This window comes from Manis javanica, chromosome 12 (genome assembly GCF_040802235.1).
Source record: "Manis javanica isolate MJ-LG chromosome 12, MJ_LKY, whole genome shotgun sequence".
In the NCBI taxonomy this organism is placed as follows: domain Eukaryota; kingdom Metazoa; phylum Chordata; class Mammalia; order Pholidota; family Manidae; genus Manis; species Manis javanica.
In genome coordinates this window covers 56,900,512-56,916,334 of record NC_133167.1, presented here as the reverse complement: position 1 = coordinate 56,916,334, position 15,823 = coordinate 56,900,512, and the positions used below count along the sequence as shown (strand labels likewise).

Sequence of the window (15,823 nt, the reverse complement as noted above, 5' to 3'; positions counted from 1 at the left end):
CTGCAAACAATTACAGATGCTAAGTAATTTTGTGAGTGGTGAAGTTACTTGGGGTTTCTTTTAATGTTATACTCCCCTTTGGCATTTGGGTGGTGTCAACACCCTTCAGAATGTATTTAATAAATGACTTCAATGTTATATTGAAAATAGTCACTGAAATGGAGTCTGACATTTAGTGTTTTAAACCTAAGTGAGGCTATTGGTGTGTCAGTCTGACTTACAGCTGAAGTTGTGACGCATGTTTTGATTTAATGGTAAAATTAGAAGTACTGTACATAACCATTGTTGCCTATACTGAAGGACATGTAAATTTCACTTTTGTTTGTGAAAATAACTCCCAAATTCTGACCTAAATTCTATCCAGATAAAGAACTCGTGTTGTACTCAATTTTTTTTGTAAAATAGGTTTAATACCCACCCTCATTAAGTCTGAAGGTTAAATGTGAAAATGGGCTTAAATTCAACCTGGGGCTTGGTCATGGTCTCTAAAGGTATTTTTGGTAATAATACTGGGCTCTAATAAATCTGCAACATACCTACAATTTTAATTGGTGGCAGTTAATTTTACCGATTGTAAATTTTTAATCTATATAGGATTAGTTTTAATGGTTTTTAGTTTTCCCAGTTCTCAGATACTAAAAAGGATCAACTGAAAGCTGAAACTGGCCTGATAAATACCTTTATAATAAGAATGAGAATTACATGTTCTGAAGCCTAAAAACTACGGGTATGGAAAGTATTGTGAGGTAATTTGAGCAGCTACTCCTGCCCTCAAAAGTATGGATTTAAGAAATCTGAGGAAGAAAATAGCTCATTTTATAGGACATGTGCTATCATGCAATTAAGGTCTTTAACAGAATGCTTGATACACTTCAAAGTGTAAAAGGCTTAAGTACATGTGTTAAAATCAGTAATAAATTCAGTTAAGGTTTAACAGTTGGATGGCTGGGTTTAAGGACAGAATAAAGCTCATTTTGAATACGTTTAGATGAAATTTGGGGTTTTTGTCAGAGGTAACTTTTCTAAATGGCAGTCTTCAGTGTTTTTAGGTACTGTTAAGGTTATATGGTCAGTTGAATGAATTTAGCAAAATATTTTGAAATTTGACTAAAAAAGCATGTGACTTTTAAGGCATCTGCTGTCAGGCTGGAAGTCTGTTAGTGGTCAGCCCAGCAGTGTTATTCCCTCTTGCAGTGCCCATGAGTCTAGGTATTCCAGATGGGACTGCTAACAGATTTTTGCCACCACCCCAACCCCCAACCATAATTTTGTCTAATGGAGGAGACCTTTATTCAAGATAGGTTTTTGTTTCCTGAAATTGGGAAAGTGATGTCTCTTCCAGGATCTCACCACCACCACTACTACAGGAGGAAATCCTTGACCACAGAAGTCAGCAGAATCTTCACATTTGAATTACTAGATCCATTTAGTCCTTGAAATCATCTTCAGCCCTGAGCTTTCTAGTCATTGAGTTAAAACTTTGCAACCAAAAGGCATCCTAATACAAGGCTAAGAATTAAAAAATGCGCTTTATTATAGAGTGCCTACTATGAGGTATAAACTTTATGTGGAGTAACCACTGAATACTTAGCTTTACAGACGAAATGAGGATAGGAGTTACTTTAAGTCATCCTAGAAAAATGACAGCCACAGGCCCAGCCAGTCTGGCTCGAGGGCTTGTGGACTTCTCTAATGGACTGATGGGAAAATACACCTTCAGGTGATTGCATTTCTCTACTTCTAAGCATGAACAAGGTGTGATTATTTGAAAGTTTGTCAATGCTGTGAATGGTCTATTAGGCAGCCTACAGGCTTTCAAAAGTTTTTGAGGAGACTTGGTTTGGACCACCTATTTATATGTTTAACCTTTAATGTCCCAAGGCAAACTGATTTCTCCCCCAGATCTCTAACCACCGATTTTACCCATCTCTGGGCATCTCAATTCTTAGTTCAAGCCCTCGACTCCACCTTCACCCCACATCTACTCTGTAGTTCTACCTTTGAAATGTTAAGTCCAGTGCTTTCTACCACTATCACCGATGATGGATCCCATGTGCATAACTTCAAAGCCTCCCCATTTGGTCTCCTTGCTTCCAACTTGACCCTCTTAACACAGCAGAGGAAACTTAGAAAGATGTTACTCCTACTTAAACTTAACATCTCCAATAGCTCCCCTCTTTGATAGATAAACCCTACTAAGGACTTCGTCATTTACTTCGCAGGGCTTTGCCATGTTCCACTCCTATCCACCCACCCTTTGTTCCTCTCCGTATTCAGTCATAGTCCTGACTCTTCTAACCGGCCCCTTGGACTTGTAATGTATGCGATACTCTCTAATAGAACAGCTCTCCCAAACCTTCAAATGTTGCCACCTCACTGTCTTTCCTACTTAAAAAACTCTACCTAAAATTGCAATGCTTCCCTTCTGCTGGTCTTCCCAGTCCTTTTCCTGGCTTAGTATTTAGTGTTTTCCCCTAGTTCCAGGAGGATGGATTTCCACTTCATCCTCTGTTACCCCAAACAATGCCTAGGCCACAGTAGGCATGCATCTATTGATGTGAATGAATGAATATTTTTGTCAAGATTTCATATTTTCCTTGGTTCAAGAGAAAATTCTTATACTTTGTCTGGCACCAGAAGTTGAGCATAAAATGCTTTTTATATTTTCACAGGAAGCATTCTGATTGTGAAAAAATTCAAATGTATTTAAATGCACTGTCATGTAAAACCATGTAAATAAACTTGAATTCCAAAGAAATAATTTTAACAGTCATGGTATTCCTTTATTAGTACCAGCTTATCAACTAAACTTTTTGCCAGAGCTAAACAAATGTAAAAAAAAGTTCATACAGTATTTATAAAAAAGTACAGTGGTTAGTTTTGCAAGTTTTGCTTTTAGCCAGATATCATATAAATCCGTGAATGTAACAAACAGTATAAATAAGGAGTTTCTGTAGTATTTACACATATAAACTAGCCCAAATGGTGTTCTAAGAGATTAAGTTTGCATTAAAGTGACACTACGGATTGAGCATATTGATGACTTATTTTAATGCTTTCTGAAGTTTTTAAATCTTCTACATTAGTTTTGACTAATTTTGCATAGACTTATAAAGTGTGTTTCTGCATTTCACATCACAATAGGAGCTTTTAGTACAACTAAAAAAAAACCCACCCACTTGCTCAGAAAAGGTCAGATCTTCCCAAATCTAGTTTTTCTTGACATCTGGTTTCTTACTTTTGGGAACAAGGAATACATTGCCATCTCTTGTTTGCTGCAGGGAGTATTCACTAGGAGAATAAGGTTTTCCATCTTCATCACGTAGCATGCTGAAGACTTCAAGATACAACGTACTGAGTTGTTTTTTCAGTAGGTGGAGGCTTTTGTCATTTTCTCCTTTCTCTTTGAGCAATTTTTCTTTTTCATCTTTCAAATGATCCAAATCCTGCTCCAGTTCCACTATATTTTCCAGTTTTCTTTTTCTGCAATTCTGAGCAGCCACTTTATTCTTACCCCTCCTACGTATATCTCGAATCAGTGCAAGCTGAGCCTCACTGAACTGTTCTTTGGACATCATTTCATTGAAATCATCAACAGGGAGGTTAATGATTTTTTCTACAGGGAATGGGATACAGAGAGCTTTTGCTCTTAGCTCATCTCTTGTGAGATGAGTCTCCAAGTGGCTTGCATGTTTGTCTTTTGTGAATGGGGTTTTTCGATGACCAGGACTTAGAGGCAAGTCTTTCTTTGGTGTGCTTTCGCACTGGGCAGCATATGCTGGAGCACTGTACCCCTGAGATGGTGATGGGGGTTGGACTGTATCCCCAGGAGACTGTGCTGGCTGTGTTTTAGGACCATTCTGTTTGACACTTCCAGGAGTACTATCTACCTCTTCCATTTCAGAATCACTGAAACCAAGTGGTGTGTCTCCATAGACAGAAGATTCCACTGAGTGTTCTGGTGATGCCAAGCTGGGACTTGTGTTCAGTGAAATGCCAGAGTCAGAATCATTGAATTCTGCTGTACTTTCAGGGTGGTTTTGGTTGAAGGCTTTACAAAGTGAAAGATCAGAAATATCAATAGGTCCGTATAGAAGTTCAGAGAGTGACTGGCTGAGAGTAGCAGAGGAGGGCATGCTGTTGCTGATACTGGGTTCTGCTATGAAAGCAGAATAAAATTCATCACCAAAATCTGTGTTTATTGTGGCATTTGAATTTAATGAGTTCACTGTCGACTGGCTGGAATCTTCTGTAGAGAGGATGCTGCTGAAGGAATCCTCAAAAGCATGGAGAAAATGTGGACTGCAGCTCCCTACTTTTTCCAGTGAGGGGACTGATGAGTAGAAATTGTAATTGCTGTCAATTTCTGTCAATTTGGTTTCTGGACTTGGAACTGTGCTAGTCTCAACCAGCTTGTCATTTTGAATGTTAAGACACTATGGAAAAGAAGTTTATATTATGTGAATCAAGGTTAAATATTAATAGCTGGTAGTCTTATCTGATGGTAAATTCTCCCCCATGTCTCCAAATTTTCTATAATTCAGAGATAATTACCATTCTAAGAAATACTTATGCCTGAGTATATGTATTGTTTTCAGAGTTTCTAGATCAGACTACAGGTTTATAACTTGATGTATCCCCAAGACATCCAGCCCTCCTAATTAACAAAGTGCACTTAGGTGAGCACTGGCAGCTCTCACAACTAATTTAAAAGTACCCTGCAATCCTTCCTGCAAGTGGTGGCATACAAGTAAGTAACAACAGGAATGATTAAAAGTACTGAATCTAAAATGGTGTTTCCAGTATTTATTAGATCTTAGTTACCTGTAATTCTGGAATGGATAACAGCTCCTCCCAAACTTGTTCAATGTCCTGCTGCATATTGTCTAAATCATTAGTGACTGACTGAAGGGCAAGAGTTTGAGGTGACTGAGCCTGATTAGGAGCAATGAAGATTGGGTTCTCGATTTGGCTGGGAATATCAGGAACAAGTGATTGAAACGGAGCTGAAGAAACCTAAAATTGAAAAGGTATTTATCTGGATGAGTTCACACCAAGGCACCATCAAAACACCATAAACTCCAAATGGTCAAAGTTATTTCTCTACTTATAAATCACTTATTTCTATATAATGAAACCAATCTGTTTTTCCTACTTAAGTTTACTCCTTATTTACTAGCTTGTTTCATCCTATACATTTGAAGGTAAACTTCAAAATAATTTAATTTGTATCTATATTATAAATACCTAGTATAGTGTTTCAAAGACAATAGATTAAAATTGTTATTCAAGCAGGTCTTGGTTTATTACCCAGCTTGGTTTTTACTCACCAAAATTTATTTCTAAGTACCTATAACCAGTGAGTTACTTATTGCCATGGTTCTGTTGACCTAGGCTTCTGGCTATGCAGGGGTAAGCATTTTTGGTTTCTGCATCATGTGTGTGTGTGTGTGTGTGTGTGTGTGTGTCGGGGGCGGGGAGGGGTCTTTCCTTTTTTAACTCTAAAGTTATGTATAAGGCTAAGATTTCCTTGACCAAATTTCCTCCTGGAATTCTTTTTTAAAAATGGAAACACATTAAAGGGATCTATAAAGGATATACTGGATGTAGCTGTAGAGTTTTGCTCTTAACTAAATGTTATACCTCATTGTCATCTACAAATGGGAATGTCTCTGCCAAAAGTTGCATGCAGTCACCAAAGTACAAGGCATCTGGTTTGGGAATGTGGGCACCCTGGATAAAAGGGAAAGACAACGGAAGAAAAAAATCATTCAATGTTTACAACCCAGTTAAATGAAATATTCCTCTTATTTCAGAAATCATGTTAAACAGCACAGAATCACACAAACGAGACCATCTGGGCCAGATATTGGCTCCCACAATTTCTTTAGTGCTCTAGGCACATTTAACCTCTCTGAGCTTTAACTACTCATCCACAGATAAAATGGGGACAATGGTATCTAATCCCTCTCAGTGTTCTGTTGATTATATCAGTGCCTGGCAGAGTTAGTGCCATAGTGATCCCTACTACTAGTTCTGCTGCCACGCAGGTGCTACTGCTGACCCTTACGTAATGTTTCCATAGCTTATAAAGCTCTGCCATGTAGTTTATGTTCTCCTAATCACTTGAGAAGCTGACTTGATTATCAGGTCATGAAGACATAGCAAAGCAAAGCTGGAACTCAAATCCAGATGTTTTAACTCCTAAGTCAATGTTCTTTCCTTAAACCCGGCTAGGCACCTTCCCAAGAACTGAGTATTCTGTACCTGGGAGTAGTTGGCAGATCCACTTGTTTCTGACGGGATGTGTTGGGCTGGCTGAATTGGGAGGAATTCACCTGTTTCTTCATCTAGCTGTAACTGAGCAAAAAAGGCTTTCTCTTGCTCCTTTTGCAGTTGTTCTTGTCTTTCTTTTTCAAGTTTTTTCTGTTTTTCCAGCTCATGCTCTTTCTGTCGTTGACTGAAGTCAAATACTTCTCGACTTACCCCAAGATCTATATCTTGCCTCCAAAGTATGTCAATCAAATCCATGTCCTATGTTTAAAACAAGGTGGGAAAGACCATGGTCAACATGATTTTAAGTTAACAGATACCATGTAACTTCCATTGCATCATAGTTGATGGTGGGAGATGGGGAGATTACAAACACTCTGAATGAACACAGATTCAGTGTTCTGGAAGGGCACAGTAAATTACTAGATATATCTATTCATTAAAAAAACGTAGTCATCTAATCACTTGTTACTTGAATTATTAATGACTGGGTGATGGTGTCAGCAGAAGTCACTAAATAGCAAAGTAACTGTTCAACTTCTTGAATTAAAAGAAATCCCACACTGATTTAACAGAATACAGCAATTGGAGCAAGCACTCCAAGCCACTGGTTTATTATGAGAAATGGAATTTGGAAAACACAACTAAATAGGTGGAATTTTTTTCCCTGAACTTGCTCAGCAAAATAACCAGTTTACAGGATGGGGGAAACCCAAGTTAAATTGTTGATTCAGCAGTTGTGAAATTATCACCATTACTTTGGTCTTTCCTACATTGGTTTATCTTTTCCCCATCATTTCTGGCTATTCTTGTCTCTGTGGCTCACTTACTAAAAATTTCCTCTAGACTTGAGTTTTAGCACCTGAGGCAGGAAAAAAAAGAAAAATCCTAGCTAATGGTCACCTGGTAACATATGGGTGGGGTGAAGGGTGCCTGACACCTATCAAAAGAGTTGAGAAAGGGGTGCCACCCTAGGTTCCCTCCTGAAGTGTCATAAATAACCATCTTTAAAAAAACAGCACTGCTCCCCCTCCCCACCCCATGGCTCAGAGTATTAAGTTAGAGGGAGAATCTTTCAAGGACGGAATGGTTATTTTGACTTACATAATCACTTATGTCCAAAGCAATTTTCTTGACTTATAATTTTAGTTTTTTGAAAAGTCTACACAAGTAGGAAATTTAAATTAGTTTCCATTTAACCAATCATCTATACTGCAAATAATGAGATTGAGACTACAAAAATCAAGACATGGGGGAAAGGGAGTTGGGGCCTAAAGGCCAGGAGATTCAAACTTTGTATTTTGGTTCTGGTGATGGTTGGCAACACCAGGCTGCCCAGTATGTCTACAGCTCTACTACTTTCAGCCTTCCAAGGACAAAAATAACCTGGCTGGTGCTTCAGTGAGCTGTCAAGACTATTTTCACCCAACAAAGGAAGAGCAGGCCACCCAGCCTAGTCAGTACAGCTTGTCTGAATAGCAGAGGCTGGTGCTAGAAATCTTAAATGGTGTGAAACCCTCTTCAAGGGTATTCGCCATCATCTGAGTCTTGAGCAGTGTAACAGTATAAAGCACATACACTAGGGCTAGTTGAAACAGTACCTGTAGTTCCTTAGATCTGGCCAGGGTATACCTATTGTTAAACCAACACCTATTAAGTTCTTTATGTCAAGCATTGTTTGGAATACTTTAAATATAAACAAACTAATACTCAAAACAGTCATATAAAGGTCACATATATCCTTATTTTACAGGTAAGAATATTGAGGTTTAGAAAGCAGGGATTCTACAAGGAGGTGGCTGAACAGGGACATGTACCTAGGCAGCCTCCATCTTGGGACTCATGCTTTCTTAAACACTAGCTTACACCAAAAATATAAAATCTGGTCCTTGGCCAGTGGTTCCTAACCTTAACAGAATATAAAATCCATTGTCATACATATGCTTTGCCTTGACATATTGTTGAGTGAAGAAGTGGCTCTTCACAGACAGATTGAGCACATGTCCTCTGGGCCATTTTGCTGGCCATGAGCGACAACTGCAGAGAATTTAGTTACACATGGCTATCTTCTCAGGGTGCTCCCCACTAAATAAAGCATGAGAATAATTCACACTTTAATAAAAACAACCTGTTTCCATTTTAATGGACATGTTTACCCAAAAGTCATGTGAAAGAGAAAGATCCAAGGTACAGAGAAACCTACTTAAAATTTTGATTAGGTTGGGCCGTATCTTCTCAGTGAATCGGCACAGCACAGTGTCCTATCCAGGCTGTTCTCCAAATAGGAGCTAAGAGGCCACAGTATTAAGGAGATGCAGTGTATATTCATACTGAACTCTTAGCTTCTCTCTCTAAAGAACACTACCTGCTCTTATCCCTCTCAAAAACTAATGCATAATGTGTGCTGAGCTCTTCAGGAATGAATGAAAGAGAAACGCAAACACTGAGGACCACTCTGTCACATCCCTCCGTCACTTTACCCAGACTGCCTAGGCCTGGGGTTGCTACTTATTAAGAGACCCCAGGATAAAAACCAGTACCCACTTCTGACTTTTTCATAAAAGAACCGAAAGAGCACTGAAGCAATTTAGGTTAGAAATGCCTAAACCCAAATCTGACTATTCCAAAGTATCTCTAGAACCGAGCCCTAGGGGCTGGAGGAAAACTTCTAATGTAATTTACTCTAAAATTACCAGTGGTAATCACACAAGAGTTTATATATTTCTATTCTTCACTTTTCCCTCAGATATCTTCCCCATCAGATGTGATGTCAAGTGGATTCAGATGGTTTAGCTATAAATTTAGTAAAATTGTTCTATCCTATTCCTGTCATACAGATGTTGGTGGATCAAATGAATCATGCAAGAAATCTGTAAATGTAGAGTATATATGCAAATGTTATGCATGCTGACAGCGATGGGCCCCAACTACTTGTGATAGGCCCAGCCAAACTCCAAGCCAGTGGAGAATAATGAAGTTGTGGACCTAACTGTAGTGGGAGCAGAAAAAACACTCAGCAATTAAGTTGGCTCCTCCTCGGGAAATGTCTGAAACTACCAACCAGGCATGTGTAACGTGCTATAAAAAAAAATAAAAGACTTTATGCTTTCATGTATACTTTCCTGTACACACATAAACCCACTCAATTGCTGCTGGATTGCTGATGACCCTTCACTGCACAGCTCCACACTGACTTGATTTTTAAAGACTTCCCATAATATGATCAGAAAAGGACACCTTGATGGATACTTACTGACAAACGAACAAAAAAACATTTGACACATCATTTGGATCAGCTCTTCAGCACCCTGTTTCTCCTTATCTCACACGAAACAATGCTGCAGGCAGAGCAGCTCATACAGCCTTAGCTTACTGGCTCCACCCAGAATACACCAAAAGATGTTTCAAATAAAAACATCTAACTGTCCTTAATCCAGGCAGGGCAACCTTCAATGGGACCCAAACAGGTTGCAAAGTGTTTCAGGTTTTTCTCTGTATTTTTAAGCTTATGTTTATATAATGTTTATTCTTACTAAGAGAACTCTAAAAGAAAACTAAGACTTTTAAATAATCTGCGTTTTAACTACTCTGAATTCATTAAAACAAGTTCTCATCCAATTTAGAATGCAGCAACTATGGGTTTCTTCTCATGGCTTTAAATATGTCATGCTGTGTTACTCATTTTCACTTAAGTTTCAGAAGAAAAAAACTTAAGGGATTTGATACCGTGTGAAGTGTCCAAAGCTTTAATTATGTTGAAAATATGAACGGCAGAAAAATTTGTCCACCCAAGACCCACTGTTGGGAGCCCCATAGGCTCAGGACTGTGTTCTGTGCTGACCTAAAAGGCAGTGAGCGTTTCCTGTAGGGGAGCCCTGTGGCTGGGCACATGACGTATTTCACAAAGGACCCATCTCTCTGCAAAGGTCCAGTACCATCTAAAAGGAAGTAGTCCCTAATAAACAAGAGCATGACAACAGACAGTGGGGAAGGGAAATGTGTAAGAAGACCTAAAGCTGCTCTTTGTGCATAAATCCCAGGCACTGAGAAAGAACAGCAACCCCTCTAAGTCCCACGAGGAAGGTCACCATACAAAATGGCTGTTAGGAAGAATCAGGGGAGGGAGAGGCAAGTGGGGAAATGGTATGTACAGCGTTCCAACAGGCACTTCCTTAGGACCTGTGAAAAAGCCTCCTCGGCTGTGCAGGCACTGGTGGTAAGCCTTCACATCCAAATGGAGTGTCTAAGGCAGTCTATTTTTTTTGTTCTTGTTACTTAATGATTTCTGAGTGTGTTCCAAACTATGTTGCTAGCTTGGCTTAGACAAAGGAAGACAATTTAATAAGAAACAAATGTTCAACAATTTGCGTTAAGTCACCATATGGCCCAAAAGAAATATTCATTTTAAAAGGTATATATCATTATTTGCCATCTGGGTACGCTCTTACACATTTTATGGGAAATCTTAAGTTGGACCATTAACTCATACCACTTTAAAACAAACATCTTTGTTCCAGGATAAACAATGAAGAAAGGCCTTGAACACCAAATATGCCTTTTGCAGCCAATTACAGTGCCTTGAACAAACTATCATTTATCGTGCTCAGATGATCCAAAAATATCAGAAAAGATAAAGATATCACCATCTCCTCCTAAATTAATATTTAGACTGAGGCTTTGGAAAAATAAGATGTTTTTCTATTACATGCTGAGATCCGTAAATGAGGCTCGCACCTCCCAACCCCCTTTACTCCCTTCCCTCTCCTATCCTCTGTTTTGTCCAGAGAATGATGGGAAGGTGGTGGGAGGTTTCTTTCTCAAAATAAATCTGACCAATAAAATGTTAATATTAATCGCACAGATTAATTTTGTAAATGGTAAATGAAAACTGATGTTCATTTCCAATTTCCAATTTTAGAGTATCAGGATTAAGACAATGTCTCAAGTTATTCTTTCTTAAAAGAAAATAATAAAGAAGTTTCTGTTAGTGTATTTCCCTGAGAATTCTCTTCCATCCAAATACTAATTATTAGCATTCAGAATCTAAGTTACACCTGGTAATGTTTTTCTTTCATACATTTCAGTCTTTATATTATATCCAGATGGTTGTATTATTTAGCTGAATCTGGTTTAATATTTTCTTTCCCACAGAAGCTGCTCAAATATTTCTGAGTAAAACAGTGTTACATGAATCACACCGTCTATTTGAGTACAAACCAAATTAAGCTATAGGAGGCTATGAAAAACAGCTGAGGGCATGCCTGAATTTCGAAGATGATAAAACAACAAAAAAGATCTCCTTTAGCCACAAGCCACAAGGTTCTTCTCTGCAGTCACAATCCTTACTAAAGTAAAATGACACCCAGCAGGTGTGTTTTTAAAATACATCTCACTGATGACTATTATAATTCATACTTACTTACCTCTGTACTTCTCTTTGCTTTTCTACTAGTGCTTCATTAAAAGATGACACACAACACAATGCCATTGTTTTCTCAGTGAGAATTCTAGTGAAGGTAAGTGACAGATCATTCAAGGCTTGCCCACGCTCAAACACTTGGTTCTACTGGACCTACTGGCTGACTTTGTAATATATTGCTACAATAATTGAGAAGTAGGTGATTAAAAATGGGGAACCACAGAAAATATAGGGAATCACAGAATGTTACAGATGAAAGGGGCCCTAGAGTCATCTACGCCAAGTATAAATATTGTTGGGTTAACTTCTGTATAACTACAGCTCTGTTTTTAAAAATAACTGACCATTATTTTAAAAATGGTCCAGTTTTCTTCACAGTCTGGCACGTTACTATGTACAAACATTTTCATGGGCTGCTTCCTGTTCACAAACAAGTTTCTCAGCAATGACTCAATCTAAGAAATATGATCCTGCCTGTTTACTGCAACCTTTACCCATTCCTCTTGTCTGTGAACTGCAAAGCATGATGCAAAGATAAAGCAAACATGGAGCGCAACAGAATAGGAACTTGGACTATTTCTTTTCTCAATAGGCACCTAGGATTTGGCCAAAAATAAATCAGAAACAACAGTTAATTTCCAAAATAGCAGGTGATCTCATCTGCTACAAAGAATGCATGGACCTGACTTGCCCATGGATACCTCACACCCAGATCCCAGTGGTCCCTCTCTCTGGTTGTCTGTACTGGAGCAGGATGCTGCTGCTGGGCCTCAAAAGGACTTGTGCTAAGGGTCATCACTATTGTGTCAGAGAATGGCTTGGTTTGATAAGCAAACTTCAGGCTACATTTTTCTCTTCTCTTCCCCATTTTTGAACAGGCCATGTGTGTATGCAGTTCTGCATGCCATGCTCCATACATGAAAGGACTTTTGCAAAGTCAGTCTTTCATCGCTATTAGAATGATCCCACAGGGAAACACCCCAGTGCTCCCTCCCCCACCTATTACCAACAGAACCTTCAAGCACACTAGATCTAACTCCCTAACCTACTTTACCTAATGTACACAGAAGTTAGCAACCTACTTTACCTAATGTACACAGAAGTTAGCTGGGTGTGGGCTAACCAGGCAGCTCAGCTTACCCACCTTGAAGTCCAACAGCCCAGGTTGCCCATCCTCCTCACAGCGTGTCCCCATGTCGGAGGGCAGTGGTCCGGCACAATGGAACCACTAGGGCTCTTTACAGCCACTTCTCAACTCCCTGCAAGATTTTACCCTCTTTGGCTCCCACATTTGTAAAAAGAAATTATTTCAATCTTAAAGCTTATTTGGAGACGTAACTGCCTACAATTAGGTTAAAAAGGTAAGAAAGAGGAAAGTCACCCAGGCTTTTAAGTACTGTACACTGTTTATTGGTGTCAGCCAATGACCTTGTGTGCCAGGGACGGTAGAGGTGATGAACTTTAGATATACGTTATATATTGTAATATGTAAGAGCAAAACTTGGCTGTTTCTTTTTTTTTAATTGCATAAAACAAAACGTTAAAATACATTCCAAACATCCTGTTTTGTTTTTTTCAGCATGGACTTAATTTGAGTATGAATTATTTCTTGAAATAATAAACTATTAATGGCTAAAACTTCATTTTACCAGAATGGTGGTAGTTATAGTAAAGGTGGTGGTCAAGATCAGCAAGATTAGTATACTTGCTACCCCAAGTGGATCATTAATCCATCCGCCCATCTGATACCCTTGCCTGGATTACCTCTCAGGCACCAGGAACTGTGCGAGGTGCTGAGGACGCAAAGGCAAAGAGACAGTCTCTGATGTTAGTTTTGAAATGTGATGAGATGCGTAGGGGCCAAGACAGCCTGGAGGAAGTATCCCAAAACTTCACAGAAAGACCTCACAGACAAGTCGCAGCTGGCAAAGCACCCAAGTCACAACTGCTATGAACATTCTACCAAACGAACAAGGGTTAAACCTGGTTTCCAAAGGCCTAGTCCAGGTTAACACTTGCAAGCAAACATTAAAGGTGAAAAAAACATGCAATGGCTCCATGTCCACGCACTGTAGGTCTGCTTCATCTCCCCTCTTGGTGGCAGCAGTGTTCCCCCCCTTTCCCAAAACTCCGACAGAGGCTCAGATTCTCCAGCCCAAGAAAAACTTCCAAAAACAAAGAGACTTCCTCCTCACATTTAGAGTTTTCAGTCAGCATGACTCACCTCCGCCGCGATGGGAACTACTAATGCCATACTGTCCTGGAATGCTACATCTGCAAGGGACCACCGGACTCACAGACAGCCCCCTCTATTTTTCAAATAGGGAAAAATTTAAAGGGTGAGACAACTTGGTCAACGATTGTAAAACTACCTTCAATCCACTTTTTCCTGATTTGGCAACTCTTCGTAAGTTATTTGGCAAAGAGAAAGAAATATATTTTTGCTTCACTTCAATTTTTTAATGAGCATCTCCTGCTCCACTCCAGCTTGCCAGCCTGCAGGTACCTAACAGCATCTATCACAGCTGCCGTTTGCAAATCACTTTACAGGAGCGTTTGTGGGCAGTGGCTCATTCAAGCTTTGCTGCAGTAGCACAGGGAGGTGGGTTTATCTTCATTTATGGATGAACACATTCAGGCTTTCAGCACTGAACCACCCTACCCCAAATCACATGTTCGACAAGTGGCAGAGCCAGGACTCCAACCCTGAACTGGTGCTGAGCCTGCCAAGCTCTTCCCACACTGCGGTGCGGCTCCTTGATGTTCTGGTTCACACCTTTATAGGACAAGGTCTGGAAACTACTTTCACCCTGGTGCCCTCTCCCCAGGCAGGGCACTGAGACTTGGAAATTGGCCCTCTTGATACACTGTCAGACCTGCCTGTCCTGATGACTCACAGGCACAGCAGGTTGACTTAGCTGCAGAAAGAGAGTTTCTTAATCAGTCTTCCCATAAAGCCAACAATATTTACCCTATACTTTATGCGTCCCATCTGGGCTTTTCTACAATGGTCTGACTAAAGTGTAAACTCCTTTAGGGCATGACAATGTCTTTTTTCAACAGATAGCACATACATATCGTACAAAATCTAAAAGTTGCAAAAGTAATCTCCAAGTTAGCCTTCCTCTCAGGGCAACCACTGACATCATCTTTTTGTTTTCTTAGGAAGCTTTTCTAATGCACACACACAGACACACAAAACAGCATATAATCATAGTACTTCAGACTTATTTCTCCCTATTTAAAATATTTAGAGATGGTTCTATATCAGGGCATAGAGTTAGTTCCATTACTTTCAATGGCCGAGAAGTATTTCATTATAAAGACACACAATAATAATATTTATAATTAATTAGTCCTTCATTGGGCTTTTAAATTATTTCTAATCTTCTGTTATTACAAAAAATGCTATAATGAATATCCTTGTACATAAATTATGTCATGAATGTATGGGGAACCTGTGGGATAATATATGAAGTGGGACTGCTGGATCAAAGAGTATATCCATTTTAATTATGACAGATACTGCCAATAGCTCTACACAGAGGGTTGTACCTCTTACACTCCCACCAGCAATGTGTGAGAGCACCATTTCCCCATTATTTCCAACTCATCTGTCCTTCAGTCATATTGGTATGTGGTACTCAACTCAAAAAAGCATACTAACTGTACCAGGTCTCCTACATTAATTCCAGAATCATTTCAGAATCGGCCCCTCCTACTATCTTTTAACGAAAGTTAAGGTTAAAGAAGAGAATAAGCTTCATATATAGTCAGTTGGCCAGCAAACAGTATTCTGTCAGCCATCCGACCAGGCCCAGCTTTGCTCCAGGCCAAGCTAACTTTGGCTGGTGCCACTGGAGCTTCTGGAACAGTGGCAGGGGCTGTGGTGCATGCATGGAAAATAGAGGCTGGACAAAGTCTCCAAAGGTGAGACCCTCAAGTGTGTCAGGCAAAATCGGCAACCTCTCAGCCTTTCTAACAGATAAGGTAAACTTCAAAGAAAAATCAAGTCCAGCCAGGCTGACCCATCTACTAACAGCTTAAAGACCAGAAAAGGCCATTCTCTCTAGGGATGCATCTCTCAGGAACAGATGCTGATTGGTCATAAAGTTGCATTCAAAACACACA

At 39.5% G+C, this 15,823-nt stretch overlaps 1 protein-coding gene across 8 annotated transcripts in view; it reads right to left on the bottom strand.

Moving 5' to 3' along the window:
- Nucleotides 1–2,758: 2,758 nt before the first annotated feature.
- Nucleotides 2,759–15,823, bottom strand: part of NFE2L2 (NFE2 like bZIP transcription factor 2) — a 29,851-nt gene continuing 16,786 nt past the window's right edge. For all 8 annotated transcript variants that reach the window (XM_017666088.3, XM_037020628.2, XM_073218665.1 and 5 more), the window contains 4 exons: nucleotides 6,268–6,534; nucleotides 5,644–5,733; nucleotides 4,825–5,016; nucleotides 2,759–4,436 (listed from right to left, as the gene is read on the bottom strand). In XM_017666088.3, coding sequence (XP_017521577.2) covers nucleotides 3,210–4,436; nucleotides 4,825–5,016; nucleotides 5,644–5,733; nucleotides 6,268–6,534 — 1,776 coding nt within the window. In that variant the 3' untranslated portion in view covers nucleotides 2,759–3,209. The remainder of the gene's footprint in view (nucleotides 4,437–4,824; nucleotides 5,017–5,643; nucleotides 5,734–6,267; nucleotides 6,535–15,823) is intronic.